Here is a 27,288-nt window from a genome sequence, read left to right on the forward strand (position 1 = left end):
AAATAGTTAGCTAGTATAATGACAGTTTTAAAAACTTGAATTAATACATGACAAGGTCTGTGGTATGACATGATAAATTTAAATTAAGGGTTAAATATCTTTTTAGTTCAGACGGAAGAGACAAAAATGAAAACAAAGATGGGGATCTACAGTGGCTTGCATTCTAAATGATGTTTTTGTAAAAGTAGAGATTGGATGGAAGATGAAAGAAAGACGAAGGAGAAAGAGAGAGGGAGAAAAGGTAAGAAAAGAAAAATGGTATCAGTTTTTCATTAGACACATGAAAAATGGTATCAGTTTTTCATTAGACACATTAGTAGATTTTTAACAGAGTTAGTTTTGGAAAACTAAATCGAAAGTTTCCTAAATTTGAAAAACTAAATTATACCTTATTTGAAGAGAGATTAAAATCAAAATCACCTCAAGTAAATTAAAAACATATTTATCCCTTAAATTAGTGAATTTAAACGTTTTATATTTGGAAGTTAGGGTACACACAATTTCTATTATTTTTATTATCAATATTCATGCTTTGTAGATCCTGGATGAGGTTTTTTTCTGTCTTTATTCATTAAAGTTTTATTTCAAAATTCTTGATTTTGAACGAAATCCACTACCATTTTCCTAAGTAAATCTTAACTTAAACTCATCAGTTTCGGCACACGATCTGTCTGACAAATTGTGGGTTTAATATCAAATGAAGGAAAGTGAGATATACAAATGGGAAATGTATGCCCAAAATTCCAAAATTCTTGCATGGGTAAACTAGGACTTTACAAACTCATGCTCTGTAACCTGAACAGACTTTGCGTGGGGAAGAAAAGAATATAAAAGCAAAACTAGTATACGAATACGCTACACTAAACTGGGAATTTTAATATCCAACCTGCTCATCTAATCTACTCAACCTGGCCTTCGTTTTTTTGGAAGCTGGGTCCCCATATACGAATCGTATAATCATCACTGGCAGATGCCAGCATTTGTGGCATTTTCGGGTTCCAGCTCACACAGTTCACAGTCATGGAATGTCCGGATAGAACCTCTATAGGCGTCGGATTCCGACGGTTCCAAATGTATACCTGTATTAAACAAAATTTCAAGGTGATTTAACCGAATGTTTACTAACAAAAAACAATAACAATGCCTTGCAAAACAGATGATTGGTTTATAGGGAATGTCTATATAAACCCACAAGAACAGGGGATTACCTGTGAATTTTCACTACCACTGGCGATAAAAGTGTTGTTTAATCCACCAAAGCATGACCTTATCACATACTTGTGTTGCTCGTGGCCATTAAACCTGGATGGCTTATCCCATTTCCCATCCACATCCCACATATGAATCTCCTGGCTGTTGAGATTGACAATGAAGAACTTACTATCTCCTGAGACTGAAAGGGATGTGATTGGGTGCTCCTCTGAAATAACTCGCTCTGCATTTGTTCCCATATGCAGAATACGAATTTCTTTATCCATAAAGACGCTGATAAGATACTCACCGTCTGGAGTAACGGCAAGATCTACAACCTTGGGCATCCTCATTCCTCTCCATGATTTGATCACGTTTCCATCACAATCCCACATGCAGACTCCCTTTTCAGGATCGGAACTGCCACACGCAAACTGTTTTGAGTTGGGAAACCAGGCGCAAGAGCTGACAACAAAGCCTTGATTCCCAAATGTGCGCTTGCATGTACCTGTTTCAACATCCCATAGCTTCAAAACTTCTGTGTTCCCACATGTTAGTAACTTGGTGTCATCAGGACTCCATGCTACAAAAGATACAGCATGTTGGTGACCATTAAGTGTGTGTTTCAGTGTCAATATCCCATCCTCCAGCACCTGACATAAGTTTTTAGAACATTCGAAATGTTTGAACGTGTCAGAGTTGTACTTTATTTGATCTCTCGAGCTAGACACATGTTCCAGTATTGATTAATTAATTTCCAGACAATTAGAGTGCTATCTTAGTTTACAAAAAGTTGACCTCTATCAAGCTTAGTAATCAATAATTGATTATTCTAATTAATCAACATAAATATAATTTAATTATATTCTAAGATGAATGTTAATATTCTAAGAAACTTCACAGCTTTACTGCCAATGAATTTGTCCTTGCAAGGCAATCTGTATTCCGTTAGGAGAAATAAACCTAGATTCTTTATAACCATGAAACTATGACCTACTTATTCACGGCGAAAAGAACCACAATAGTGTAATATACATCCTACAAGTATTGTCCATTGGTCAACTGTAATCATAGTCAAATGTTTAAAATGAAGTTGAAACCGGATAATTTTGAGGGCAGCATTACCCCACTTGCATAATTTCACAGTTAACTAACATATATAACTCTGACCTTATAGTAGGATTCTGGTATTTAAGATGTGGAACAGAGACCTAAAATGAAAATTTTCAGATAGGATAGAAAATGTATATTGGTCAGAGATCTCAAACATAATACGAACAGCTAAATCTCCAAATTCTGATATCTGCACAGTCATCTCTTAAAATAATTGTCATACACCAAAACATGAGCAATAAGGACGGGCTTCATACCAGTAAAATAGCCATGTTAGTTAGGGCTTTCTATTAGTCTCACTCCCCTCCTCTTTCCAGCCAACTTGTTAGTATAAATAAGATCTTAACTGGCCTATTCCATTCTCGTTTATATTCTCTATCTGAACAAACACAATTTAAGTTTCCTTCTCATTAATTTTCCACAATTACAGCTGTAAATGGAAAAGGTCAAACAAATTTATAAAAATCCCCACCATTTAAATGAAGGTTGCAAATATTTTTCCTTGGCGTGGGAAATGACAGCCTTATTTTTTCAATAGAATAAAAGCTAGACATATGATGAACAAAGAAATATAAAATTTTGGATTAAGACATCATCCAAGGTAGAGAGAATAAAAAGGCACGTCTGCACAATAAATCCCTCAAATCCCCATCTATTTTTATTTATCTTATGAATAACATATCTGAAGATGCAACGTTCTCAGGGATTGATCATTTTGCAGTCTGCATGACTCTATGCTTCTAGCAACAGCATATTAAACTTATATAGAAAATGCTACAGGAAAAAAACAAATTATGTGGTCCTACAATCAAGATTATTTCTGTTACATTCAACAAGATAATGGTAATGTCACTCTTAGGGTTCCACCCTAATGTTAGTAGTGTAAGGTTAACTCAGAATGGACATTTGGATCAATCCCACTGATGTTCACTTCTCCAAAAAGAATTTGCAAATCTTCTTCCATTAACATTTTCTGACCTACCAGTAACCACCACATCAAGACCACAAACCCTCAAATGTAACAGTGATTTATACACGGGCCAAAGATACAGGACATTGCACCCAATATGGGGATAAAAAGAGCATTGGAAGATTACTAGTGTTTTATTCCTTTTATCTGACATCGTGATATTCCCTTCAAAATCATCCAAATTCTACACATCCATGAGATCCTGAGTTTTACAGATACAAGCACTAGTATGTAGTTGTTTCCTGATTTGCAGTTTTCACAACACTGACCATGGCCGGCCTTGTCCAATTGCAGAAAAAAGACACTTAAAATATATATTTCAAAATTTGAAGTTATACCACTAATCCAGATTGCAAAAATCAACAAAAACACTAGCATTCTATACTCTACAATAATTCTATCGATTATTCATTTCTAGCTATCCTATAATAATGACGACTAAGACATTCATGGAGCCTTATAACAAACTTCCAGTAACCAGAACTAATAAATATATGAGCTGGACAAGAATGTAAAAAAATCCATTTCAGTGGTGACAGCATCCATCTTTTCATCCTTCTAAATTAGATTCTAACAAGGTCCTGACATCCATTTATTTCCTATTCATGTTAGCACCTGTTCTAGCCCAAAGTTGTGAGTACCTTAAGATAGAGCAGCACCAAACAAAAACAAGAAACATATTCTCTCTTCTTTAAATAAACTCCAAAGTCCTGTCATGATGATGGACTCTACGTATCCTTTCCTTCTATAGTCTATCCCTTCCTTTATTCCTAAGCTCCAAAGCACTAACCCATCAAGCTCAATAGATGAATCACACATATCTCCAACCATTTAAATAATATTATAAATAAATATATTCTTTTCCACTCAATCTGAATGATATTTAGGGAGGGTTTGCCATGAAATGAACCTAAATTACAGTTAATATAAATAGAGGTGAGTTTGCTGACACTTTTTTCTCGAACATATTGGGAGCTAAAACAAATTGGCATTTCCAAAGAAGCAATTAATATTCGATGAATCTTATAAAGCTAAAAGAAATACTTCATCAGATTACAACAGCACGATACCTTCCATATGATGGCTGTGCAATCATTGGATGAAGAGGCCAGGTACTCCCCATTATTCGAAAATTGAACAAACCAAACTTCATTTTTGTGTCCAGTCAATATCTGCAGCAATAGAAAGAAAAAATTGTTATTGAATATGTAATGCATGCAATAGCACATGTTAGAAAAGATTAATTTGGAACTTATGTTCATGATTCAAAATCTGATTTATCTTCTTTTGCCATGCAAAAGCTGCTACCCTACTCAATCTCTTGCCATATACCCCAAAAAAAAAAAACTTCAAATTAGGGATCAGATGATCAGGAAAACAGAGTCTCATCATACCAGTTCTAGATATATCAAAAAACCGTTACCAGTATCATGACTGCCTAATATGTATAAAAATCTTCGAGGGGGAGAATATAAAATCTGAAAGTGAAAGTGTATTCTAATTATTTGATATACAACAGCTGGTATTTTATATACGAGGTGTAATACTCTAGAAGAGTCTGCAGTGAGCTATACGATGTGCCGAGTCAGAACAGTTACGACAGAAATTAAAAGACCTAACTAAATGAGAGAACAGAACAGTGATAGGTGTGGAGACTATATATCTAACCATGTAGATATATAAAAGAAAATGCCATCAAATTATGGTGCAAGAAAAAGGGTGGTGGCTTCGAGTGAGCATAGTATAAGCATTTTTCCTTCCCTTTTAAAATATATAACTGAAACTCGTAAGGGGAGCTGGCTTGACCAGCTGCATGGTATCCATCCTTTCCTTTGTATAATAGTTTTACCTTTTGCATAATTTCTAAAGAGGGAGTCCAAAAGATAATCTAAGCCCAAAACTGACCATAAAGGCAGAAAAGATAAAGATTCTTAAAAGTCCATAGCCAACAGATGATGTAAATAGAACACTTGCACACGTCGCACACACACATATGTCAATTTCAACAACACGGACTCTTGATTTAGATCAGTAAGCAGCGCAACATACCCTGAAAGGACTTCAAAAGAAGCCCATTACATCATCTTCCAGAATTTTTTTTCTTAAATAGAGGAACTGCTACAAATGACAGTAGACAAGATGAATAACTGAATAGGACATATAAATCAATCTAGACGCCAAACTCAATGCTGTAACAACTCACCTGAGTCGTTCTAGTAGGAATCTGATCCCTGCTGCAGCGATGATCCTCATAAAGCGATATCTGATTCGACGAACTATGATACATACACGAATCGACCCAGGCCGTAACAGTAGATTCTACCAAGCGCTCCAGCCTTGCTTCAGGCACTGATATAGGAGGAGGCAACAAACTTTCCAAATCTGCTAACAACTTTCTTCTCAGATCATGTACAACAACATCGTTTTCATCAACAACAGCTAACTCCCTGTCCTTAAATGAGAGCATGCACATGGCCAGACTGTGAACTTTGCACCTGTCCACATCCAAGGCAGAAACCTGTTTCCTTAACACCGCCAAAGCTAGCTCATCTTGCCCGCAATTCAAATACTCCCTAACACACTGTCTGGAAACAAGAAACAAGGCAGATTCCCTTGTTTCCCCCAACACATCCTTTACCGAATTAAGATACTCAATGCTATCGTCCCAATTCCCATTCAATATAAATGATTCAAGTAACTTAAGCTCATTGGACTTGTACGAAATGCCAGATTCTAATTCCAAACAAGCGGCAGAGCTACTGTATCCTAATGAATATAGACACTGAATTATGATCCTCACAAATTCATGCCTTCTAATCAACCCTTCGGTACCGAGTACCTCGCAAGGATTCTCCATACACGAATAAGATGCATGAATAAAACCGAACAAATCGAAACGCAAACAATTTAGTGAAAAAAATTCGAAGAGAGTAAACCCTAGATGCCAAACGAGTGACACTTGGAAGGGATTAAACAGTTCTAAACTAGAAGCAACGTAAAAGAGTGTATAACTAGGAGTGTCTACAATATAGCGAAAAGAATTAAGATCCAAGTTAAGAATAGTATCAAGAGTAGTAGAACTTCAAACCCAAATTAGAATGAAACAAGGAGATGTGAACGCGTGGTTCTTTCTTATCAGTAAGGTTTGGATTCATTACTTTGTATTTTAATTTCTTTTATTAATTTAATAACTCTAATATATTTTGGACTTTGTTCAATTACACAATATTATTTATATATTATTTTTTTAAAGATATATAAATTATTTTTTTTTCATTTTGTTGGATTGGGCTTGAAATTCATTCTATCTTTCCATTACTGTAATATCTTCAACAAAGTTAGTTAACATCAACATAGCATAACATATCAATGTCAATATTGCCTGTCCACAATTAATTTAAAACTTATTTTTACAACAAATATTTTAAAAGAAAATAATATCATTATAAATATAATATTGTGTCCTATAAAATGCTATATACTTAATTAAATTGTTTTGTTAGTAAAAAAAATCCTACTATGTTTTAAGAAAATGAAATGCATCAAATATTGGGATAACTAAAAACATAAGTCTAATTTCTCTTCCAAATGCATTAGGTCTAATTAGAATGCCATCTTTAAACCAATCTGAATGGAGCAGGTTGGATCATTCTCACCCTCACTTTCTTTGTTATATATTTATAAAGCATTCAAACTCTATAGTACAGCACAGGTTATATCAAAATAAGTAATAAGAGTTTATAAATTATTTTATAGCTTTAATTTTCTGAAATAACTTATAAATTTTTTACCTAATTTTGTCAAGTTTTGAAAACTATTTTTAATATGTTTCTTTATTAAACAAGGAATGAATATAAATATTTGTTACCTCACGTGGTACCTTAGTCTCTCCAGTTTCCTGTATTATCCTTACACTGTTTTTTTTTTTCTTTTAAATAATGATCTCAATCCCAAGACAAAATAAAATTAAAATTAAAATTAACCTAGGTACATGAGTGTGCATAATTTTAATTGGCACATTTCTTCCAAGTAATTTCTTCAATAAATATAAATTTGAAATCTAAATTATGTTATCTTTTATCAATAATTTGTTATTATATACAATTTTATTAAAATAACTAAATAATTAAAAGTATGAGAAAATCACACCCAATTTCACAAAAACATAAACAAAGAATATTTATTATAAAAAATATAAATAAGTACATATAGTCAAAACATTAGTTTATCTATTAAAATTGTTTTCTCAAATATATAAAAGTTCACTCTTGATAATAACTTATATAATGGTTGACATTCAAGAGCATGTCCAATTTAATTCAGATTGTAATAAAAAAAATTATGTTATTTTTTTCAGTGTGCCCAGGTGAAATTGAGATGAGTAAAGATATATGAATTTAAAATATGAATTTAAAATTTGATTTTAGAATTTGATGACTTACATAATAAAAATATTGACGATTTAATAATTTACTAAAAAGTTATATTTGATAGTATGAAAATGGTTTACACAGGTGATCGGAATTGAAACAACATGGGAATGATTTTTAAATTTTCAATCAGAATATTACTTACAACTTTGATGCACTTCAACATGATTGAAAATGTATTTGGACACTCTTAACGGGTAGGACGGACAGTTTCCGTACAACAATGAGATAGACAGTCATAATAGACGAGCTATCGAATATGATTAAGATAAGATGGATTAAGAGTTATTGAGTCGTGATTAGGTCCTGATTAAGGCTTTTTTAATCTAATGCTCACAACCAACACTATAAATACAGGTAAGAGATATAGAGGTTTATTAATTGCACATTTATTACAGTTCTCATATTACTGAGCAGACAATTAATGACTTTAGCATGAGAGAACCTTTGGCATGTACCCTCCCGAACAACACTTGGACTGAGGAAGAGACGAATCGAGAAGAGAACGACCGCCCTAAGGAAACTTGGACTGAAAGGAGGAGGTGGACAAAAGGGAGACCGATCGGCTATAGGACAAAATTGTGTAAGAGTTAGGTGACTTGACCTTATACCAAAACATTTTGGCGCAAACAGTGAAGAATCGTGAGTTCTTTAAAAGAGCCACGACCCCCAAATCTTAACAGAAACAGGGTGGTGAATGACGAGTTTGTCAAAGAACCACTGTCACTAGGTCCCTACTTCAAACAACGAAGAATAGTGAGTTCATTAAAAGAGCCACGACCGCCATAGTTTTTACAAAAATCGGACGATGAAAAAATATTTCTGCCCGATTCGATTAGTTGTAACGCAACTTCGACTTTTTTTAACTAAGCATCATTAACACAAAAATAGAATGAAATTCATATTCCAAAAAGATGAAGGGATATACATCAAATGTGAGCGACCGACCACTGGGAGAATACCTATGTTAAATCCTAGGTCACCATTATTTCAAAAAACAAAAAACCACTATTCCAAAAAACAAAAAATGATCCACCCTCTGTATGGCTATCAGCTAGTTATCATCAACAGCATCTTCCTCGTCCACGAGACCTTCCTCGTCGGCTGCCCCATCGTTTGTCGCCCCATCATTGGTCGCCCCATTATCTTTGGATGACAACCCTAGACCTAGCATCATCTTTCCGTCATAGACATCTTGGGAGATATCAAAGTTGGCGGCCAATGTGTGCGCCCCCAACAGATAGACTGCTTGGCGGAGGACCTTATCGAATCCTTCTTCATGCTCAATTTGAACATCAGTGCTCAAGACGACAATCGTCTTGTTAGCCTTTAACACCTTGTCGGCCAACCTATTACTTTGGGTGCGCAACCCTCCTAACTCCTTTTTTTGCTATTTTTCTTTTTCACCAAATTGTCGTAACTCCGACCGCAACCGTCCGTTCTCTTCCACCACCTTGTCGTACCGTGCCCGAACATCCTTTAATTGTCGAGCGACCGTCGCCAACTCTATGCAAGCATCTTCGAACTTTTTCTTCAAGGCCGCTTGGTTCTTCTCGCACTCAGAATGTTCAAGAGTAAGAGCTTCCAGCTGAAGGCTGAGGTCTTCAATGGTCTTATTCTCAGCGCCCAACTCGTCCTAGATGTCCTCGTCCCCCCGCCAATCGGCGAACTGGCGAAGATACCAAATCAACATAGCTCCGCGAGTCGTGAACTCCAAAGCGGCATTGGTAATGTCCACCTCGGACATCGGTTCCACCGCAGCCCACTGGGACGAGCTCATGCGGAAGTCAACCTGATCATCTACATCAAACGCTAGGTCGAATAGACCGCTTGGTATTGGACAAGGAACATTACCCTCCTGGCGGCTCTTCTTTGAAGAAGACTTCTCTCCATCCTTAAACTTTCGTTTTTTTTAGGAGGAAGGGTCAACTGGTACAACAGCAGCAACAACAACAACACCCAAAGACTTTAGATTCACCACGGAAGTCGGTTGGGCAATCTCCTCCGCGATGGCTTAACGATCGGTTTCATCACTGTCCGCGACTGCGTGACGGTCGTCACACGACTGGATCTGGTTGAGCGAGGGTCCCTTTTCTTGGAATCTGGGACATAGCTGGTGTTGCAAGGCACCAATAAAGATATGATATCTGCAAAGAAAACACAAATTTAGCTAAGTTAATATCAAAATAACATGCAAATAATGAAAAATGTCATACCGAACGCCATTTGATCGAAATCCTCATGGCTAAGGCACTCAACCAATTGGCGTGTGTGAAGGCGGCAGGACAAGTTATTTATAGTCTTGACGAGCTCAATCTTGATGGGGGTCATAACGTCGATCGGTATGGGATTTGTTTTCTCGTTAGATCCCTCATCCAATAAAAGGGGAACAAGGGATCACCCGTCGTGTCGTGGAACTGGGAACGACCGACCTCCTTTATGATTATTTTGAAATACCTCTTTTTGAAGTTTTTGAAAGACTCAAAGTAGGGCTTAAAAAGGCAACAATCCTAAAAGGAGTTAGGGACACCCAACCTTGTTTGGCGAGCGGCCGGACATGATAACAGTGGAAAAAGATGAAGACTGTCGGGATGATCGCCAAGGTCGAACACATGACCAAAAAGCTTGTACACAGGCCCACCTGTTCGGGTGCAATTGGGAGGGGGCAGCGTTCAGCCTTTGGAGCACGACCGGTTGGAATGCGGTGAAAGGCACACATACGAACATCTGGTTGAATAAATACGTATATACAAAGAAAAAAAATCCTCCGTGTTGGCCCCCTTTCCATGAAAGACTCACTCATTGGGACAGTTGACACCCAGGCGGATCAAACGGGCGTCCTCCTCATCTTGAGCCAAGAGAGAGTGATCGACCCATTCCAACAGGTCTTCTCGAGTCTTGTACTCGGACTCATAGGAGCCTACATCATGCGAGGCCCACCCATACCCACCAATAACCGGCCAACTGCCCACAGGTTCCACCCTCACAACGTCCACTTCAACCCCGCCCTGAAGAAGGAACAACGATACCCCATTTATTATTCGGTCGCCGCTATACACAAGTGAACCTGGAGATCCCCCCTGATCCGTCCTCTCCAAGTAGGAGGACGATACTGAACTAGGAGAGGTGGCCCCACTGCTGTTAGACGAGTCCCTGCCGTCTCTGCCCGCAAAGTCATTTGAAGAGGATAACTGAACAGTAGCCATTTATTACCTTGTTAAAGGAACACTATGTCGAACGGTAAGGAAGGAAGAAGGAATTAAGGGTGAAAATGATAGTGCCACACACCCCTATTTATATAAAAAAAATTGAATCTGCCAGTGCATCTCAACTGTTGGAGACTGGCACGATCAAAGGCCCATATTAAGTGACGGTCCCACTACCCGAGGCTGTTGGCCTAGTATGGCATCACACGTGTTTTCCCACCTAAACCAACTTCAAAAGGAACGCTGCCAGCCCTAGTCCACTTTTAAACCCAACGACAATCAATTATCTAAGGCTTGGGCGACCTAATGTACTGGGACACCCCGAATGGGTAGGATGGGCGGTTTTCGTGCAACAATGAGACTGAACGGTCATAACAAACGAGCTATTGAACATGATTAAGGTAAAACAGATTAAGAGTTATTGGGCTGTGATTGAGTCCTGATTAAGACTTTCCTAATTCACGGCCCATAACCAACACTATAAATACAGGTCAAATGTAAGAGACAATGAGGTTCATCAATTGCACATTTATTACATCTCTCAGATTACCGAGCGGACAATCACTGACTTTAGCATCAAAGAACCTTTGATAGATATCCTCCCAGACAGTACTTAGACTGAAGAAGAGATGAATCGAGAAGAGAACGACCAACCTAAGGAGACTTGGATTGAAAGGAGACATGCAAAAGGGAGACCAGAAAAAAATTGTGTAGGAGTTAGGTCACATGTAATTACATCATTCTTAACAGCCACATTGATATAAAATATTACACAATAAAAACATATTTATTATTCACTTAAAAAACTAAATAAGCTGTACTAACTATACTTAAAACTCAATTAAACTCACAATTTTAGTAAAGAGAACCATACGGTTAATTAAAATAATATAACTTAATGTTAAGTTGTTCATTTAACAAGCTTTACAAGAAACCAGGTCTTTCACAAATCAAAACACAACATAAATCCATTAATATTTAAACTTATGTTTAACGGTATCTTTTTATGTCTTAGTAATAATTATATATGAAATTTAATCATATAGGAAATCCTTTAAATATCCAAAGTAACTTGGTTTTATTGTAATGCAACTAGTTGTATCGTGCTTTTATATTCTGGCAACATTTTACAAAAACATTTAGAACCTCGATTGAAAATTCAGTAGGTTACATATTTAATTTTTAAAGACTTACATATATTAAATTTATTTTATCGAAATAAAAAAAAAGTTATAACATATTTTTTTTATGTTTATTTAAAAATACACAATAGTATTGATTTGTTCCAATAAAGTGACTTATAAATGAGTTGCTATTGTAAGTTATAACATATACTGAACTATCCTGAAGGAGTAGAATATCATTAGATCTAATTTTAGACTATAAATAATGAATTCTGATAGAATTTTCAAACTCCTCTAAGTATTATTAGTTTTGGATTTTGAAATCGAAGATTCCCCTTTTGACACGTGTGAAGAGTCATAGTCAGGAAAAGAAAAGAAGGGTTCCATAGCAAATGAAATCAGAAAAACAAGTAAAACTTTATTTTTTTCATCAATTCACAAACATTAGCACGAGTAAGACACTCTTTCTTTTTGTAACATTAAGATTGTCACCACAAAGTTATCAAGACAACATTTTATAAACCCTACCTAATTTTTATTTTAAATTAAATGTAAAATAAATATAAAAGCAAGGTAATATATTATTATTATTATATGGTATGCGACTAGGAGAGTCCCACCACGAAGAGATGTTCCCCAATGGCGCGTTTTGAGAAGAGGAATGGACATTGGAGAAGCGAATGAAACGAGGAGGGAAGTGTCGTTTAGTTAATAAGCCTTTTGTCTGAGGCACGCCAAAGAGAGTGTGTGTGAATGAATGATGAAGTTTGCACAACTCAAAAACTGAATGCATCATCACTCAGTGTATCACTGTCAACAACACTCCCACCAGCATTAAAAGCTCTCAACTCCCCCACCCCACCCTTCTTCCTCTTCCATTCTCCACTCACCTCCTTCTCTTCCTCTTTCGTTTCCAAATCCTTTCTCGAGATCTCTTCCTCTCTCTGACTTTCCGCATGCACACCGCTTTCCTCGGCTAGATCTTCCACCGCATTTCATGGATCCGGAAACACATTCTCCTGCATTGTCTTCTCTCTCCTAGGGTTTTGAGTGTCACGTTTTGCGTTTTTTCAAGCTATGTGTTCTCTCCCTCGCGGTTCGGCTTCCTGCTGCCGTATCTGTCATGACTGTCGTTGCCGGACGCCCTACCGGAATCTCGCCGTTTGCCTCTCTCTCTCTCACCTTTCTTTCTCTTCCTGATGATGCTCAACGCTGGTGTCGACTGCGGCTAGAGAGAATGCCGGTGTCGGTCGTCTTCCTCTTTGCTTTTCTCAACTTGCTTTCCTCTTCCCAAGGTACTTTGCTTTCACTTTTTTCCTCTTTCACTCTCTTAATTTTTTACTGTAAACCGTACCAGTTAAAATACAAGTAAGTGTGGAGTGATTAAGTTAAGGAGTTTGTCTTATTTGGTTCTTTAGCTCTAATTCTGTGCTACTGTTACTTTTTTTTCTTCTTTGCTAGTGCTTTGTTGACTAGATGTTAATGTTTTCTCTGGGCTGACTGGTAGTTAATATGTAGCAGTACCCTACCAGGTTCAATGTCACTAAACTTGAAACTGGATTTATACATTTTTGCTTGTTTTAGTATGGGGGTAACTGAATTCTTGAATGTTATAGCTCTGCTGTGTTGTTTGAATTTTAGTTAGTTGGTTGTTTTATTGAGCTAAATTAGTTACTAATTTAGGCTTTGTTTCAATACACTTTTACATAGGAGAAGAAAATAAGAAAATGAAGTAAATTGAGCTTCTAACATTTGGAAAAGTGAAATCGGATAGTTTCTATGAAAGTTAAGTGTATAAGTTTGTTTTGGCATGAGAGAGAAGCTCGAATTATTTTTCATTCATTCTGTACATGTGACATATCATTGTTTCCTCTTAGCATCTCATATCATTCTAAGTATACTTGGGTATTGGCTGAAGTCTTGGAGGAGAATACTGTAAAAAATATTTCCCTTTTTGATTGTTAATCTTCTGTCAGTATGAATCCAATGTGATATTTATGTGTGTTTATGCTCCAGTATATGTTGGATTGGATTGTATTGGTGGTACAAATGGTAAGAGAAAGAAAACTAATCCTAATGTAACTGCAACCAGCAAAATCAATGGAAAACATCCTCTCATACCCAAATTCTGCAGGTTTCGTCATTTTGAGCCCCTCATTTAGCTAGAAAGTCCACAAATCAATTGTTTTCCTAGGAAACATACTTCAAACTCATGATCTCACTTTCTGCTATTAATGAAAAAATTATCAGTCATAATTATTAGTGTTATGTATGACGTAATAGGTTCTTTGCATGCAGTGAAGTCGTTTTCTTTGAGTGTGTCGTTTGCTTCATCAGAACAAGCTAAAATGTGGTTTGCTAAACCTTCTTTTGGACCTTCTTCTGCACCCATTCCATCTCCAAATCATCAAGGTATATTATTTTATCAATAGCTTCTTGTTGTAAATATAAATTAGCTGTGTATAAGGGCTAATATTCTTTTATTTTAGGTCCTTACATGACTCCAAGACAGAGACATCATTATCATCACCGGCACCATCACAACATGAGACCTTATGTAGTGGCTCCACCCCCTTCAAAAGACCAAGGTAGCTTTTCAGTCATTCCCCCTTCCCGCTACACTTTTGAGGGCAGAAATAGTTATATGGTAATATCCCCACCTCTGCAGTGGTGGCCTTCTCTTTTCCTTAAAAAGAGAAGCTCTAATATTAAAGTATATTTTCTTAATAAAGGTTAAAGCAAAACAAGATTGCTAAAAAGAATTCTGGGGAATCTCTAATATTAAAGTATATTTTCTTAATAAAGGTTAAAGCAAAAAAGTATATCGGAGGAGATTTTAAGAAGAGAAAAAAAAAGTTTGGCAAAACACTACTTTATTTATAATATTTAATCAACTATTGTTCTTTACACTTTTGTAGTTATTATGTATATTTTTTTCTCTTTTCTGAACTCTTTATTTAGTGGAATAAGATGATCAACAGAAGTGATTCTTCATTATGTAGTAATCCAAATTCTATAGTTATGTTGCTTTCTCAGTGTTTTTGGTGTATGTAAAGAATGTTAAGACTAGGGGTGACAAAGTCGGTTGAGCTGCCAGTCCTCTAATCTGTCGGGGAAGGTTTACATTTTGAACCTGTCAGCCACTTTGACTGGTGGGCCAGAGGCAGGACGGGGTGTGGTAGGCTGTCCTGCCAGCCCCTTTTTGTATAAAAATTTAAATAAAAATATAGTTTAAAGGATTAAAATTTTTTATATTTGTATTATTTGAAGGATATGAATATTCAATAATATTATAGTTTAAATTATAACTTACAAATGAAGTTCCAATTATTAATTATAATAGTAATTTAATATGTAAAGGATATAATCCTCTTAATTTATTCTATTAGAGACCTTAATTAACCAATTAAAAACATAGAAAATATTACATGATTAAGTGTGTTTTTCAATATATATATATATATTTAAAAAATAAAAAAAACCAATTAAAGAAACTAATGGGCTGACCTGTCACGCCTAGTCATAGTTGGCCATCCTGCCCTGTCCTCTTTTTGAAGGGCTCCATTAGTAGGAGGGGCTTAAACGGATTGCGTTGGTCCAGTTTGTCTCTTAAAAATGATGTCTAGAACATAATATTTGGAAGGAGATTCTTACTGGATCAGTTCTCTTTCTTAGATAAACACATCTAACTTTCTGAAAATTTTATTTATTTTACAGTGTTTGCCTCTTGATTTTTTTGAAGCTTTCTGGGTGTCTCATAAATTAAAGAATGGTTTAATGATTTAAGTAATACCATAGGCCTAAATATTCGTTTTCTGTGCAAAGTCAAATTAGTGATTTCTGTTAAAATAAATCCTTTCACTTATTGATTGGATTTCAAAATTAAGGTTTGATGTTTTTGGATTTCCCAATTAGTGTCTCATACTATATACTCATTTATACTGAAAACTTTGGCAGCTTGTGACCAAATCTGCACTGAACCACTTACATCAACTCCCTTTGGTTCACCTTGTGGTTGTGTATTTCCCATGAAGGTTCGACTGACACTGGACGTAGCACCTTATGCCGTTTTTCCAGTAATGACTGAGTTAGAGAATGAAATTGCGTTAGGCACGTATCTAGAGCAGAGTCAGGTGAAGATAATGGGTGCCACTGCTGACACTCAAAATCAGGGAAGAACTGTTGTTGATATTAATTTGGTTCCGCTGGGAGAGAAATTTGACAATACAACCGCAGCTTTGACATATGAGAGGTTTTGGCACAAGAAGGTTCCTCTAAATAGGAGCCTTTTTGGTGATTATGCTGTTGTGTACATTACTTATTCAGGTAGTTGTGTTTCTCTTCATAACATTTTACTTTACTTGTATCTTGTTTCTGTTTGAGTCTAAAGCTGTTGGTATCAGGAATGCCATCTTCACCTCCATATGGATCTTTAGTTGGGAGTGGTCCCAGTCAAAGTGTTCAGGGCATTCTTCCGGTCAGTGCCAACTTTGTCGGCAGAAACCAGAAAATGAATGTCAGAACCATAATCATCATTGCTTTATCTTCCTTTGTACTCTTGCTGGTTTTAGTGGGAGCGTTTTCAATTATTTTGAAATGGAAGAAGAGTAGGAGACCATCGAATGCTGTTGGCCCTGCATTCACATCATCTTTGAACAAGAGATCAGGTATACTTCTGAAAATATTTTCACATTTAAATATAATTTTATGATGTTTAAATTGGCAGATCATTTTGTTTGGTCATTAATCATTTATTGTTGACAGAACTATGCCTTTTGCCTGAATAATTTTTCTCTGATTGACTGTGGCTGCTTTTTTAGTTTCTTTTTCTTATTTTCCATGCTACTCTTGTATGTGAAAACAATTATATTTGTTAAGCTCTATTTTGGGCAAGTAAATTTGTGATGTTTATACAATACCGAGTTTGCAGTGTGGTGATCTCTTTTACTTGGAAGATATTTCTACTGTCACTTCTCATTGGTGTTACATTTGTACTACGCATCAACTAGATTGGTTTATGCGTTAACTTCTGTGTGCGTTGTAATTTTTTATATGAAAATTGGACAGCTGTAAATTACGTTTGTTATACCAAATTCATTCTATTATTGTTGTGTACAGAATCCATACTATGGATGAGATGTTCCCTACACTTGGTGGTTACTGATTGATATACATATCTGCTGTATTTACTTGTTCTTGTGTAATTTTTAGTAATTTTATTATTTTATTAGCTATATTTTTTTTTTAGTTGTACCATAAAATTTAAGTATAGATGGGTTGATGCATCATGCACCGCAGGCTTGGGGTCTATGTTGTCAAGCAGCATTACTAGCTCAACATCAGTGTCACTTATGTCCACAATGGCTACTTCCATTCTCTCTGTTAAAACATTTTCACTTTCTGAGCTTGAGAAAGCAACAGATAAGTTTAGTTCAAAGCGAATACTGGGCGAAGGAGGATTTGGACGTGTTTATAGTGGAACATTGGAAGATGGGGCTGAAGTTGCAGTTAAGCTTCTAACAAGAGATAATCAGAATGGAGACCGTGAATTTATTGCAGAGGTTGAGATGCTTAGCCGTTTGCATCACCGTAATCTAGTGAAACTGATTGGTATATGCATTGAGGGGCGCAGGCGTTGCTTGGTGTATGAACTTGTTCGCAATGGCAGTGTCGAGTCCCATCTGCATGGTAGAATTTTCATCAGCTCATAACGCTCGGCCCATGTACTAGTTTTCTGTGTTATCTGTTAAATCATTTAAGTGCATGTTAATGATCTTATAGGTGATGACAAGATAAAGGGGATGCTAGATTGGGAAGCACGGATGAAAATTGCCCTAGGAGCTGCAAGAGGATTGGCATATCTTCACGAAGATTCCAATCCCCGTGTAATTCATCGAGACTTTAAAGCTAGTAACGTGTTACTAGAAGATGACTTTACCCCCAAAGTTTCTGATTTTGGATTGGCAAGAGAAGCAACTGAAGGAAGTAATCATATTTCAACACGAGTGATGGGAACTTTTGGGTGAGTGTATAAACAGAGTTTGTCTACAGCATTTGATGAAGTACGGTCCTAAACATTTTTTAGTGCCAGATTGTAAAGTTCTTCCAGTGTAAATATTGTTATAGCTAAGCACTAATTTTCTACGTACTTCATATTAACCATGCAGAGATTTATCTCCCCTTTAAATAATTCTTTCGCCTAATAAATTGGGGTTCAGTGTTTTTTTTTTTTGGCTCATTGCAAATTCCAGGCTTTAATTTGATGCCTTTTCTATGTTATGTGTTCATTTTTGTAGGTATGTTGCTCCCGAATATGCAATGACAGGGCACTTACTCGTCAAAAGTGATGTTTATAGTTATGGTGTTGTGCTGCTTGAACTTCTCACAGGCAGGAAGCCAGTGGATATGTCTCAACCTCAGGGACAGGAGAATCTTGTAACTTGGGCACGGCCAATGTTGACCAGCAGAGAAGGTCTAGAACAGCTGGTGGATCCATCTTTGGCTGGAAGTTACAACTTTGATGACATGGCAAAGGTTGCTGCAATCGCTTCAATGTGTGTTCACACGGAGGTTACACAGAGACCTTTTATGGGTGAAGTTGTACAGGCTCTTAAGTTAATATACAATGACACAGATGAGACTTGTGGAGATTGTTGTAGTCAAAAGGATTCCTCTGCTCAGGAGTCCGATTTTAGAGGTGACCTTGCCCCTTCTGATAGCAGTTGGTGGAATGCGGGAGGGTTAACCCCTCGATTAACTTATGGGCAAGCATCTTCCTTCATCACTATGGAATACAGTTCTGGTCCACTTGAAGAAATGGAAAACAGACCGTTTTCAACATCAAGCTTGATTGGAGATGAGATATCGTTACCAATTAGGCATGGGAATAGATCAGGCCCCTTAAGAACAGTCCGAAACAAACTTTCCTTACATAGATTTACCGGAAGTCGGAGTGAGCATGGAGGACCTTCTTCCAAGCGTAATTGGAATGATGGTTACTGGGTTTGAAGAGGTTTGGGGGATTTTCCACTGTTTTTTAAATGTACAGTTTCTAAAGGGATCAGAACTAATGATTAAGTGACTGATTTAGTTTAGGGATCTCATTTCTGCAGTTTTCATGTTATGGTTGGAGAGATACAGAGACGTTGACAAATTTTGAAATATTGATTCATTATACAAGGAGGAAGTGTAATTTAAACAGTGTTGTAAATGCCTTGAATTGTATCTCATTGTGTCTTTCCATTTCGTTTCCATGTCTATCACAAAGGACGTTCCATGTAGTCAAAATGATACCTATTTAATTTGAACTCTTGTGTATCTCCAATTTACATGTTAGAGTTTATTTAATTTGAACTGGAGTATCTCTAATATAAAATGTTATAATCTAATTTAAGTTCTGAATTCTTTTATTTAGGTTCTCGTCTAATTTTCAATAAGTTACATTTTTTTATTTTTGTAGGAACTTCAATTTTATTGTATGATTTATCTCAGACCCCTCCTTTTGATCTCCCTTTCACTGCACGTCAAATCATCTCCAATTCTGTTTCTTCCAGGATATACAAGATAACATATTATTAATCTCACTAATTATAACGTTGAATAAATAAGAAAATCTAAAAGTTAATCTGTAAAGATTCTTTTATAGGATTTTTAATTTCTACGAAAGTTAAGTTTATCTTATGGAACAATTTTTTTATATTATTTTATTTCTTCTAAAATTATTCATCGACAAACTTGTTTACACAATTCTTAGTCTCTTAAAATTTATCTGTGTAATTATCTTAAAATTCATTGATATAATTTCCTTATGATAATTCTTATAAAATTAAATGATTTATCATTTTTGAAAGTCAAAATATGATATTTTGTTTTTTTTTTTTCAGTTCTCAATCTAAACTTAAACTACTCATATAGCAGTTAATTACACAGTTTTAATTATAGCCGTTAAACGTTTCAAAATATTATAACAATATATATATATATATATATATATATATATATATATATATTATATACGCGGTTTGCTAATTTGTGTATGTCTGTTTTTCAGTTGGTACATTTTAGCAATGTGTACCGGGTTTCAGTAGACAAAAATACCCTTATATCATGAATTCTAAGTTTGAAGGTTAAGGGTATTTTAATAATTTTCATTCTCAAAATAAAAAAAATAAAAAAAGAAACCCCCTAAACCCTTACCCACCTCTCTCATTCCTCTCAACCTTTTTTTCTTTCATCTCTTTCACTCCAACTTTTTCTCTGTCATCCATACTCTAGCCCCAATTGAAAAAAAAATCAGAAACACTTGCCTTATTTTAATAATTTTCATTCTCAAAACTAAAAAAAGAAATCCTAAACCCTTACTCACATCTTTTATTCCTCTCAATCCTTTCTCCTTCATCACTCTCACTCAAACATTTTCTCTGTCATCTCTGCCCTAGCCCCAACTAAAAAAACACTCATTATTAAACAATTTACTTTAAAGAGTTGAGTCATTGACATATTCACCTTACAAATCAAAATCTCTTTAATTTCATTATCTTGACTATACATATTATTGCCAGACGGGCAAACAAAACAAATCAAAATACAATAAAATTCTCAACTATAAAATCAAACAATAAAAATTCTAAATCTTGAAATTTTATTTAAAATTATATAAAGAAAAAATTAGGTGCTTTAATTTTTTTATTTATGTAAGTATTTTTTTCTCTAACCATTTTATTTAATAATGAGTGTTTTTTTAGTTAGAGGTAGTGCAGAGATGACAGAGAAGATTTTTGAGTGAGAGAGATGAAGGAGAAANGGTTGAGAGAAATGAAGGATGTGAGTAAGGGTTTGAGTTTTTTTTTTAGTTTTGAGAATGAAAATTATTAAAATAAGATAAATGTTTATGATTTTTTTCAATTGGGGTTAGAGTAGGGATGACAGAAAAAAAGTTGGAGTGAAAGAGATGAAAGAAAAAGGATTGAGAAGAATGAGAGAGGTGGATAAGGGTTTGGGAGGTTTTTTTTTTTTTTTTTTTTAATTTTGAGAATGAAAATTATTAAAATACCCTTAACCTTAAAACTTAAAATTCATTATATAAGGGTATTTTTGTCTACTGAAACCCGGTACACATTGCTAAAATGTACCAACTGAAAAACAGGAGTACACAAGTTAGCAAACCCATATATATATATATATATATATATATATATATATATATATATATATATAAATTAAAGTCTATAATTGAAAGTTTAAGTTATACTAGTCAACGCTTAAAAATATTATAATAAAATTTTCTTATTCCTTAAAAAGGCTAATATTAACATTTTGATAGTGAAATAATTATATTACGTGATATGTTGAATTACTAAAATCATCATTTATCTCTTCTCCTTGTTAATTAGACAAATATCCCAGAGACATTAACCAAATAATTTGTAAGAGACGATTTCAATTGGAATTCATTAAAAAAAAACACAATGGGATATACAATCATATATCAAATACTGTTTTTAACAAAAACTTTTTTCTTACATGAATATAAAAAAATTGAGGTAACAATGACTGCAAATATTTTAAGCCAAAGTGATACTGACTTTGGACTGTAGAAAGTTGTCAATGAATTAATGTGGCGTTCAGTTGGAGCCAACTAACAGTGCTTCTCGACAAAAACCATGTCCCGTGCCTGTGAAAATACCATTGTTGTGCGTCCTCTTTCTTTACTCTGCGTCTACCCTTTTCATTTCTTAAGCTGAAAAATGGAATCTTGGTTTGTAATCCTGCGTGTATGTGTGTGCAGGTGGGGTGTGGAGCGGTGTCGGTGGATTTGTTGGCTATTGTAGCAGCATATCCAAAACCAGATGAAAAAATCAGAACCACTTCCTTCAAGGTCTTTTCGGTTTTCTTTTCATCTAATCTTGTTATGATAATCAATACTTATAGCATCTCTTTCTTCTTTGGAGTTGAATATGTGTGTTGTTTGTGTAGGTTCAAGGAGGTGGCAATACAGGCAATGCCTTAACCTGCGCCTCTCGCTTAGGACTCAAACCAAGAATAATTTCCAAGGTTTTTATCTATAACACACACATACAGTGGACATGTCCTCTTTTTTTTTTTTTTTCATTTTTGTATTATGCTGTTTCATTTCCATAAGGTTGCCGATGATACTCAAGGCAGGGAATTATTACGTGAGCTAGAAGCTGATGGGGTAGATACATCCTTCATGGCTGTAATTTTCTCACACTTTCAATCTTCTCTTTTTCCTTTTTTGCATTATAGTGGCTTAATATTGTTGGATTCGCTCAGTAATAACAAGAAAAATACAAGAACTAAATTATAGCGGAAAAGTTTCTGGACTAAGAGAACAAATATCAGCACACCACCGTACTCCTCGTAAGAGTATAGCATGTCTTTATATATAAAACTAACAATAATAGAAAACCCATTAAACAGTATACGGTCAAATTAAACTTAACACTGTTAGATGTTCTCTGAACAATATATCACACTTTCAATCTTCTCTTTTTTTCTTTTATAGCATTGTAGTGGTCTAATATGATTGTGTCTTTTCACATGCGATTTTTTGAGTGTAGATGTTGATTGTTTAACATGTATTAACATTTTACTTCTTTTAGAGTTTTGACCACACTGTTCACTCAATAGTAAAGAATGTAATGAAAAGAAGGAGTGTGTTTTTTTGTTTATCGCTTGCTGTTAGATATTGTCTGCGTTGAATTTGCTATCATTGCTATAGCAGCCACTCTGTGATCCGAAAACTTCTTGCAGTTGCTTTTTTCATCCATTCACACAATCGGTATCTCAATCATTGGATGGAAGGTCGGACGACTAATACTTTAGCTCACAAAAAGAACTTAGCTTTTGAAATATGAGCTGTGCGGTTTTCATCCACTAGTTAATATGGCTGACTGTGTGAGTGTATGGAAAAGCTGACTGCACCAAATCTGATTCCTTCTGCAATCTGCTGCACCAATATAGACTTTTTTGAAGCTTATTGCACAGAGCTACTATATGGAATTGACTGCGTCTCTGTGATCTTAAATTTGTAAACACTCTGATCAAAGTTTACTGTTTAGCCCCTTTCTTTTTGTGTTTGTTTTTATATATAATTTTCATGTATATATTGTTGTTCACTTATTGCTGTCATTATTATTTTATCTATTTATAGTGCTTGTTCGTATGCACACAGGTTTCTCTGGAGGGCACTTCACCATTTACGTATGTCATTGTGGACAGCCAAACGTAATGATCATTGACTTATCGTTCCTCTTACTTTTATTAACTCCCCCTTCCTAGAAGATATTCTCATGAAATACACTAAACATGTCTATATTTTCATTTGTTATATGAAAATCACTTGACATGAGGTTCCTGCTCTGGTTGTTTCGTTATAGTTGTTTAGCCCTTACATTTAGCTATGTTTTCCTTTTCCTTTTCAGTATTGTGGTCCATGAATTTTTCTATAATACAGCTAGTTCTTTACACTCTCCTGTGGGAAGTTTAATTCATAGTTAGTATCCCATGCATACATGGTTTAATCATATTCACTGTCTCCATTGAGTAATATAATGAGTCAAATTTCAGAAGTAAAGTGAAATCAGTTAGGTGGAATAGATTCTGGCGACAATCTTTTGCTTATTGAGCATAAAAGTAGTGGACACTGCAGTATAATTAAAACGAAAATGAAACGAGCTAAACCTCCTAACCCATACTTCCCTATTTATTTCCCCTTTATTCGTTTGTTTATCAACTTGCATACCAAGACTGTTGTTTTACACTGCTGTCAGTGCATGCATGAGAAGGAAAAATACGTTATCCTTAGCAAGGATAAAACATAATGGTTCATAATAGTAAGGTCTTCAAGCAGTTGCTGATAATGAGAAATTATATTTGTAACTTGACTAATTTCTATTCTATTTTTTCAGTAAGTCCCGTACTTGTATTCACACCCCAGGATATCCACCAATGAAGCCAGTTGATCTTCCCAAGTCAAGTTTGTTAACTGCATTGAATGGGGCAAAAATTGTTTATTTTGATGGAAGATTGCATGAAACGGCTCTAGTTGTTGCACATGAGGTTATTACTTTTATAATTTATTTGATGCGTGTTGTGAAATCTATGTCTAATCATCACCATATTTAGAAGTTGAAGTTTCTAATCCCCCATTCTCTCGAAAATAAATAAAATAAAAGAAAGAAGGTGAAGCATGAAAAACTTTCTGTTTTGAATTCAGTGAAAAAATCAACTTTGAACTTTTAATAATATATTATTAAAATTGTACCAATCATTATATCACTAATGGTTGAACATGATTTAACAACAGCTTAAATGGTGGAAAAATTTATAAGGGTGAAAACGCTGCAAGGGATAATAGATTTTTGCAAGTCCATCGATTGATATAACATGCTTTGCTGTTTTTCAACTGTGTTGTATGTTGAAATATCCACTTAATGTCTCTTAGTTTGTTTTCTTCCGATAAAGGAGGTTCAGAATGAAAGAGAGAATCATCTGATGGGAAATAAACAAATTCTCATATTTTCCAGTGCAGGCAATTAAGAAGAATATACCTATCTTAATGGACGCAGAAAGGCTGAGAGAAGGGTTGGATGATATCCTGAAATTAGCAGATTATGTCGTGTGCGCTGCACAGTTTCCACAGGTATGTGCATTGTTTTCTCTGGAAGTGATATACTGTAAGAATGTGCAATATAGAGGTCTCCCATGAACCTTGTATTTGATGTTCAGAAATGAATTGATGTTAATACGCTGCCTATTCATTTTACTGGTCTATCAATAAATGTGTTTTTAGCCGAGTCAACTCGGTCTAAGCATCCCACCTCTTTGAGTTGTTCTAAAGTAGTTTTGTGTATTTTTATATGGATATGTTCTTGCATATGCCATGTTTTCCTTAATCGTATTTTCCTTTTTGTGAAGATGAGGGATATCGCCTTCTGTACCATGGATAGATGCATGTTCGTTTTCTACTTGTTTTAACTAGTATAGTATTGGATAAATTTCTGTCCCTTACTTTTGCTGAAACCCTCATTTCCTCTTAAGCATCACTGTACACATCTGATGTACCTTTCTCTTATGACAGGCATGGACAGAGGCATCAACAGTTCCTAAAGCATTAGTTTGTATGCTTTTAAGGTTGTCCAACATCAAATTTGTGATTGTAACTTTGGGAAAAGATGGTTGCATAATGCTCGAGAGAAGTTTTAATGGTACATTCCCATTTCTTCCATTTTTTTTATTTTCTTTTAATGTTAGGTTTTCAGGTGTGGAGGGTGTTGAAAAGGTTATCTTGAAGAAACTGGTCTTATGCCAGCACTGGACAGAATTAGAATGTTTACATTGCATATTAAGTGTATGTTGTTTTTCTTTTAATTTAAACAAGTTCACACTTACTATGATAGTGTTTTTTTTTTTTTTTTTTTTTTTCTGAAAGAGGGTCCTTCCACTGAAGAAATGGATGTTGACCAATTACTGGAATCCCTGGAGATTAGAAAGAACAGAAGCTCGCACATCCCAACCTGCATATCATCAGTATTCACAATGAAACTTTAAACACTTTTTCTCTGCTTTGGCATTAGTATTACTGATTTGAAATCCAGTTTGCAAATAATGCAGCAGATGCTAGAAACTATTTCTATTACCGGTGTATGTTTTCTTTGGATAGTAATAAGGTCCTCATGGGTGTCTTAGGCCCTTTAGCACAAACAGACCCCTTTTTTCAATAAACTAATCTTATAATGACCTGTGTAACTCATTATTTGTTTCTTTATGGTACTAAAAAAGAAAAGTCTATTTTGGTTAAAATATAGACGGTAATGATCTAGCAAAATTGGAAAGGCATTCAAATGATACCAGTAAAACCTTTGCACAAAAAGTCGGTCCTTTTATCAGCCCTGCATTCCATTTGCTAATATTTGACATGTATTCTGAAATTTTTAACAGCTAAGGTGATCGTTTCAGAAAATTGTACATCATATGTTAGGATTCCAAGTGTGAGTCTAAGTTCCATATTAGGTAGAAATGAGAAAATAGAACACCATATGAAGTTGAAGATCCATTAACTCATTGTCTTAAGATTTTGGATAGAGTGGTGTCAATCCCTTATATGGTTTGGTTCAAATCTCATTAGTGTTATATATTAACATTTATTTTTCCTTGTTATGGTCTTTGTTTTAGTATATCAACCAGTTACAATTATAACTGTTTTACTGAGTTATATAATTTTTTTCTCCAAGCCAAATAGTCAACTACCTAAACTGATGAATGAGTGTATGCCTAAGAGCAAAATCATTTCTCTGGATTAGTTGTGATATAGTCAATCACTTGAAACTATGGAAGGGGTTGTAAGTTGTAACTAAACATCATATGCTTATTTGCATTTGCTAAACTTTTTGTTTATATCTTTCTTTTCCATTTACTTCCAGTCAGTGACAAAATTGCACGCAGAAGGTATAGGAACAGTTTGTGGTAAGTTATACGTTGGAACAGCTGAGTATGTACCTCCATCAGAGCTTATTGATACAACTGGTGCTGGAGATGCATTTATTGGATCTGTTCTCTATGGTAATTTACCAAATTTATTCTATATATTTTCCTCGTTTCCTCCAAAGGGACACATGCAAATTTTATACTTGCCATTCTTGCTACATCCTTTACATTTAGATAGTAACTTGTCAGTCTTTCACAAATGTGTTGTTTTTTTATTGATTTCAGCGATCTGTGCGAACTTCACGGCAGAGAAAATGCTGTGTTTTGCTGCTACTGTGGTAAATACTCACACACTCAAGTAATATATAATTAATAGAAACGGATAGTGCATTCCTGTTTTGTAACAATGGAATGATGGGTTCAGTTTAGTGCAAGAGGCTTATGTATTCATTTTGATGGTAATTACAGGCAGCTTCTAAGTGCAGAGCTATAGGAGCAAGAACTGGTCTCCCTTACCACACAGATCCACGCCTGGCATCCTTCATGAACTAGCATTCTTTACCACTGAAGTGAGCCATATGGTTTAGAATAAAGTTTTTGGTCAGAAGAAGTGATGCAATATTGGACATTTCTGCTGCATTCTTCTTTGTTTCCTCAAATATTAATTTTGAATGCAAAGCCAACTTTAACAACACCCTTTTTTGGGGTGCACAAAATTTACTCCCTGCTTATGCCTATGCACCTTAATTAATTTCTTCACGAAGCTTATGGGTCAGATATATAGAAAAAGGAAGGACCGACCTTCG

General features: G+C 35.2%; 3 protein-coding genes across 6 annotated transcripts; 2 read left to right on the forward strand and 1 right to left on the reverse strand.

Annotated features, from left to right (window-relative positions):
- Nucleotides 1-672: 672 nt before the first annotated feature.
- LOC106757807 (WD repeat-containing protein 26) lies at nucleotides 673-6,388 on the reverse strand. The gene is made up of 4 exons (XM_014640606.2): nucleotides 5,478-6,388; nucleotides 4,345-4,446; nucleotides 1,209-1,844; nucleotides 673-1,079 (listed from the first exon to the last, which is right to left on the reverse strand). The coding sequence occupies exons 1-4, from the start codon at nucleotides 6,129-6,131 to the stop codon at nucleotides 900-902; spliced, it is 1,572 nt and encodes a 523-aa protein (XP_014496092.1). The 5' UTR covers nucleotides 6,132-6,388; the 3' UTR covers nucleotides 673-899.
- A 6,288-nt stretch (nucleotides 6,389-12,676) lies between these two features.
- LOC106757787 (receptor-like serine/threonine-protein kinase ALE2) lies at nucleotides 12,677-19,358 on the forward strand. 3 transcript variants are annotated; one of them, XM_014640579.2, is made up of 8 exons: nucleotides 12,677-13,329; nucleotides 14,318-14,446; nucleotides 14,524-14,622; nucleotides 15,992-16,360; nucleotides 16,471-16,701; nucleotides 17,333-17,722; nucleotides 17,816-18,056; nucleotides 18,331-19,358. In XM_014640579.2, the coding sequence occupies exons 1-8, from the start codon at nucleotides 13,158-13,160 to the stop codon at nucleotides 19,040-19,042; spliced, it is 2,343 nt and encodes a 780-aa protein (XP_014496065.1). In that variant the 5' UTR covers nucleotides 12,677-13,157; the 3' UTR covers nucleotides 19,043-19,358. The 3 variants fall into 3 exon arrangements, with proteins under 3 accessions (XP_014496065.1, XP_014496063.1, XP_014496064.1); XM_014640577.2 differs by having other exon boundaries at nucleotides 12,678-13,329; nucleotides 16,438-16,701; XM_014640578.2 differs by having other exon boundaries at nucleotides 12,679-13,329; nucleotides 14,333-14,446; nucleotides 16,438-16,701.
- Nucleotides 19,359-21,589: 2,231 nt separating this feature from the next.
- On the forward strand, nucleotides 21,590-27,192 carry LOC106757106 (ribokinase-like). 2 transcript variants are annotated; one of them, XM_014639693.2, is made up of 12 exons: nucleotides 21,590-21,726; nucleotides 21,822-21,911; nucleotides 22,010-22,087; nucleotides 22,176-22,250; nucleotides 23,229-23,281; nucleotides 23,965-24,115; nucleotides 24,588-24,698; nucleotides 25,137-25,263; nucleotides 25,488-25,585; nucleotides 26,479-26,617; nucleotides 26,768-26,820; nucleotides 26,951-27,192. In XM_014639693.2, the coding sequence occupies exons 1-12, from the start codon at nucleotides 21,697-21,699 to the stop codon at nucleotides 27,032-27,034; spliced, it is 1,089 nt and encodes a 362-aa protein (XP_014495179.1). In that variant the 5' UTR covers nucleotides 21,590-21,696; the 3' UTR covers nucleotides 27,035-27,192. The 2 variants fall into 2 exon arrangements, with proteins under 2 accessions (XP_014495179.1, XP_022634884.1); XM_022779163.1 differs by having other exon boundaries at nucleotides 22,176-22,229.
- The last annotated feature ends 96 nt before the right edge of the window (nucleotides 27,193-27,288 follow it).

The sequence above is a fragment of the Vigna radiata genome, chromosome 3, assembly GCF_000741045.1.
Source record: "Vigna radiata var. radiata cultivar VC1973A chromosome 3, Vradiata_ver6, whole genome shotgun sequence".
Taxonomy (NCBI): domain Eukaryota; kingdom Viridiplantae; phylum Streptophyta; class Magnoliopsida; order Fabales; family Fabaceae; genus Vigna; species Vigna radiata.

Bases quoted from the DNA above. Each gene is read 5' to 3' on its own strand.
- LOC106757807 (XM_014640606.2), bottom strand. From the start codon at position 6,131: ATGGAGAATCCTTGCGAGGTACTCGGTACCGAAGGGTTGATTAGAAGG. The intron at 4,447-5,477 runs GTGAGTTGTTAC...CTATTGCTGCAG, and splicing joins TTCCTACTAGAACGACTCAG to ATATTGACTGGACACAAAAA. The intron at 1,080-1,208 runs GTAATCCCCTGT...TGTTTAATACAG, and splicing joins GTGGTAGTGAAAATTCACAG to GTATACATTTGGAACCGTCG.
- LOC106757787 (XM_014640577.2), top strand. From the start codon at position 13,158: ATGACTGTCGTTGCCGGACGCCCTACCGGAATCTCGCCGTTTGCCTCT. The intron at 17,723-17,815 runs GTAGAATTTTCA...ATGATCTTATAG, and splicing joins TGTCGAGTCCCATCTGCATG to GTGATGACAAGATAAAGGGG. The intron at 18,057-18,330 runs GTGAGTGTATAA...TCATTTTTGTAG, and splicing joins CGAGTGATGGGAACTTTTGG to GTATGTTGCTCCCGAATATG.
- LOC106757106 (XM_014639693.2), top strand. From the start codon at position 21,697: ATGTCCCGTGCCTGTGAAAATACCATTGTT. The intron at 21,727-21,821 runs GTGCGTCCTCTT...ATGTGTGTGCAG, and splicing joins CCTGTGAAAATACCATTGTT to GTGGGGTGTGGAGCGGTGTC. The intron at 25,586-26,478 runs GTATTCACAATG...ATTTACTTCCAG, and splicing joins TCCCAACCTGCATATCATCA to TCAGTGACAAAATTGCACGC.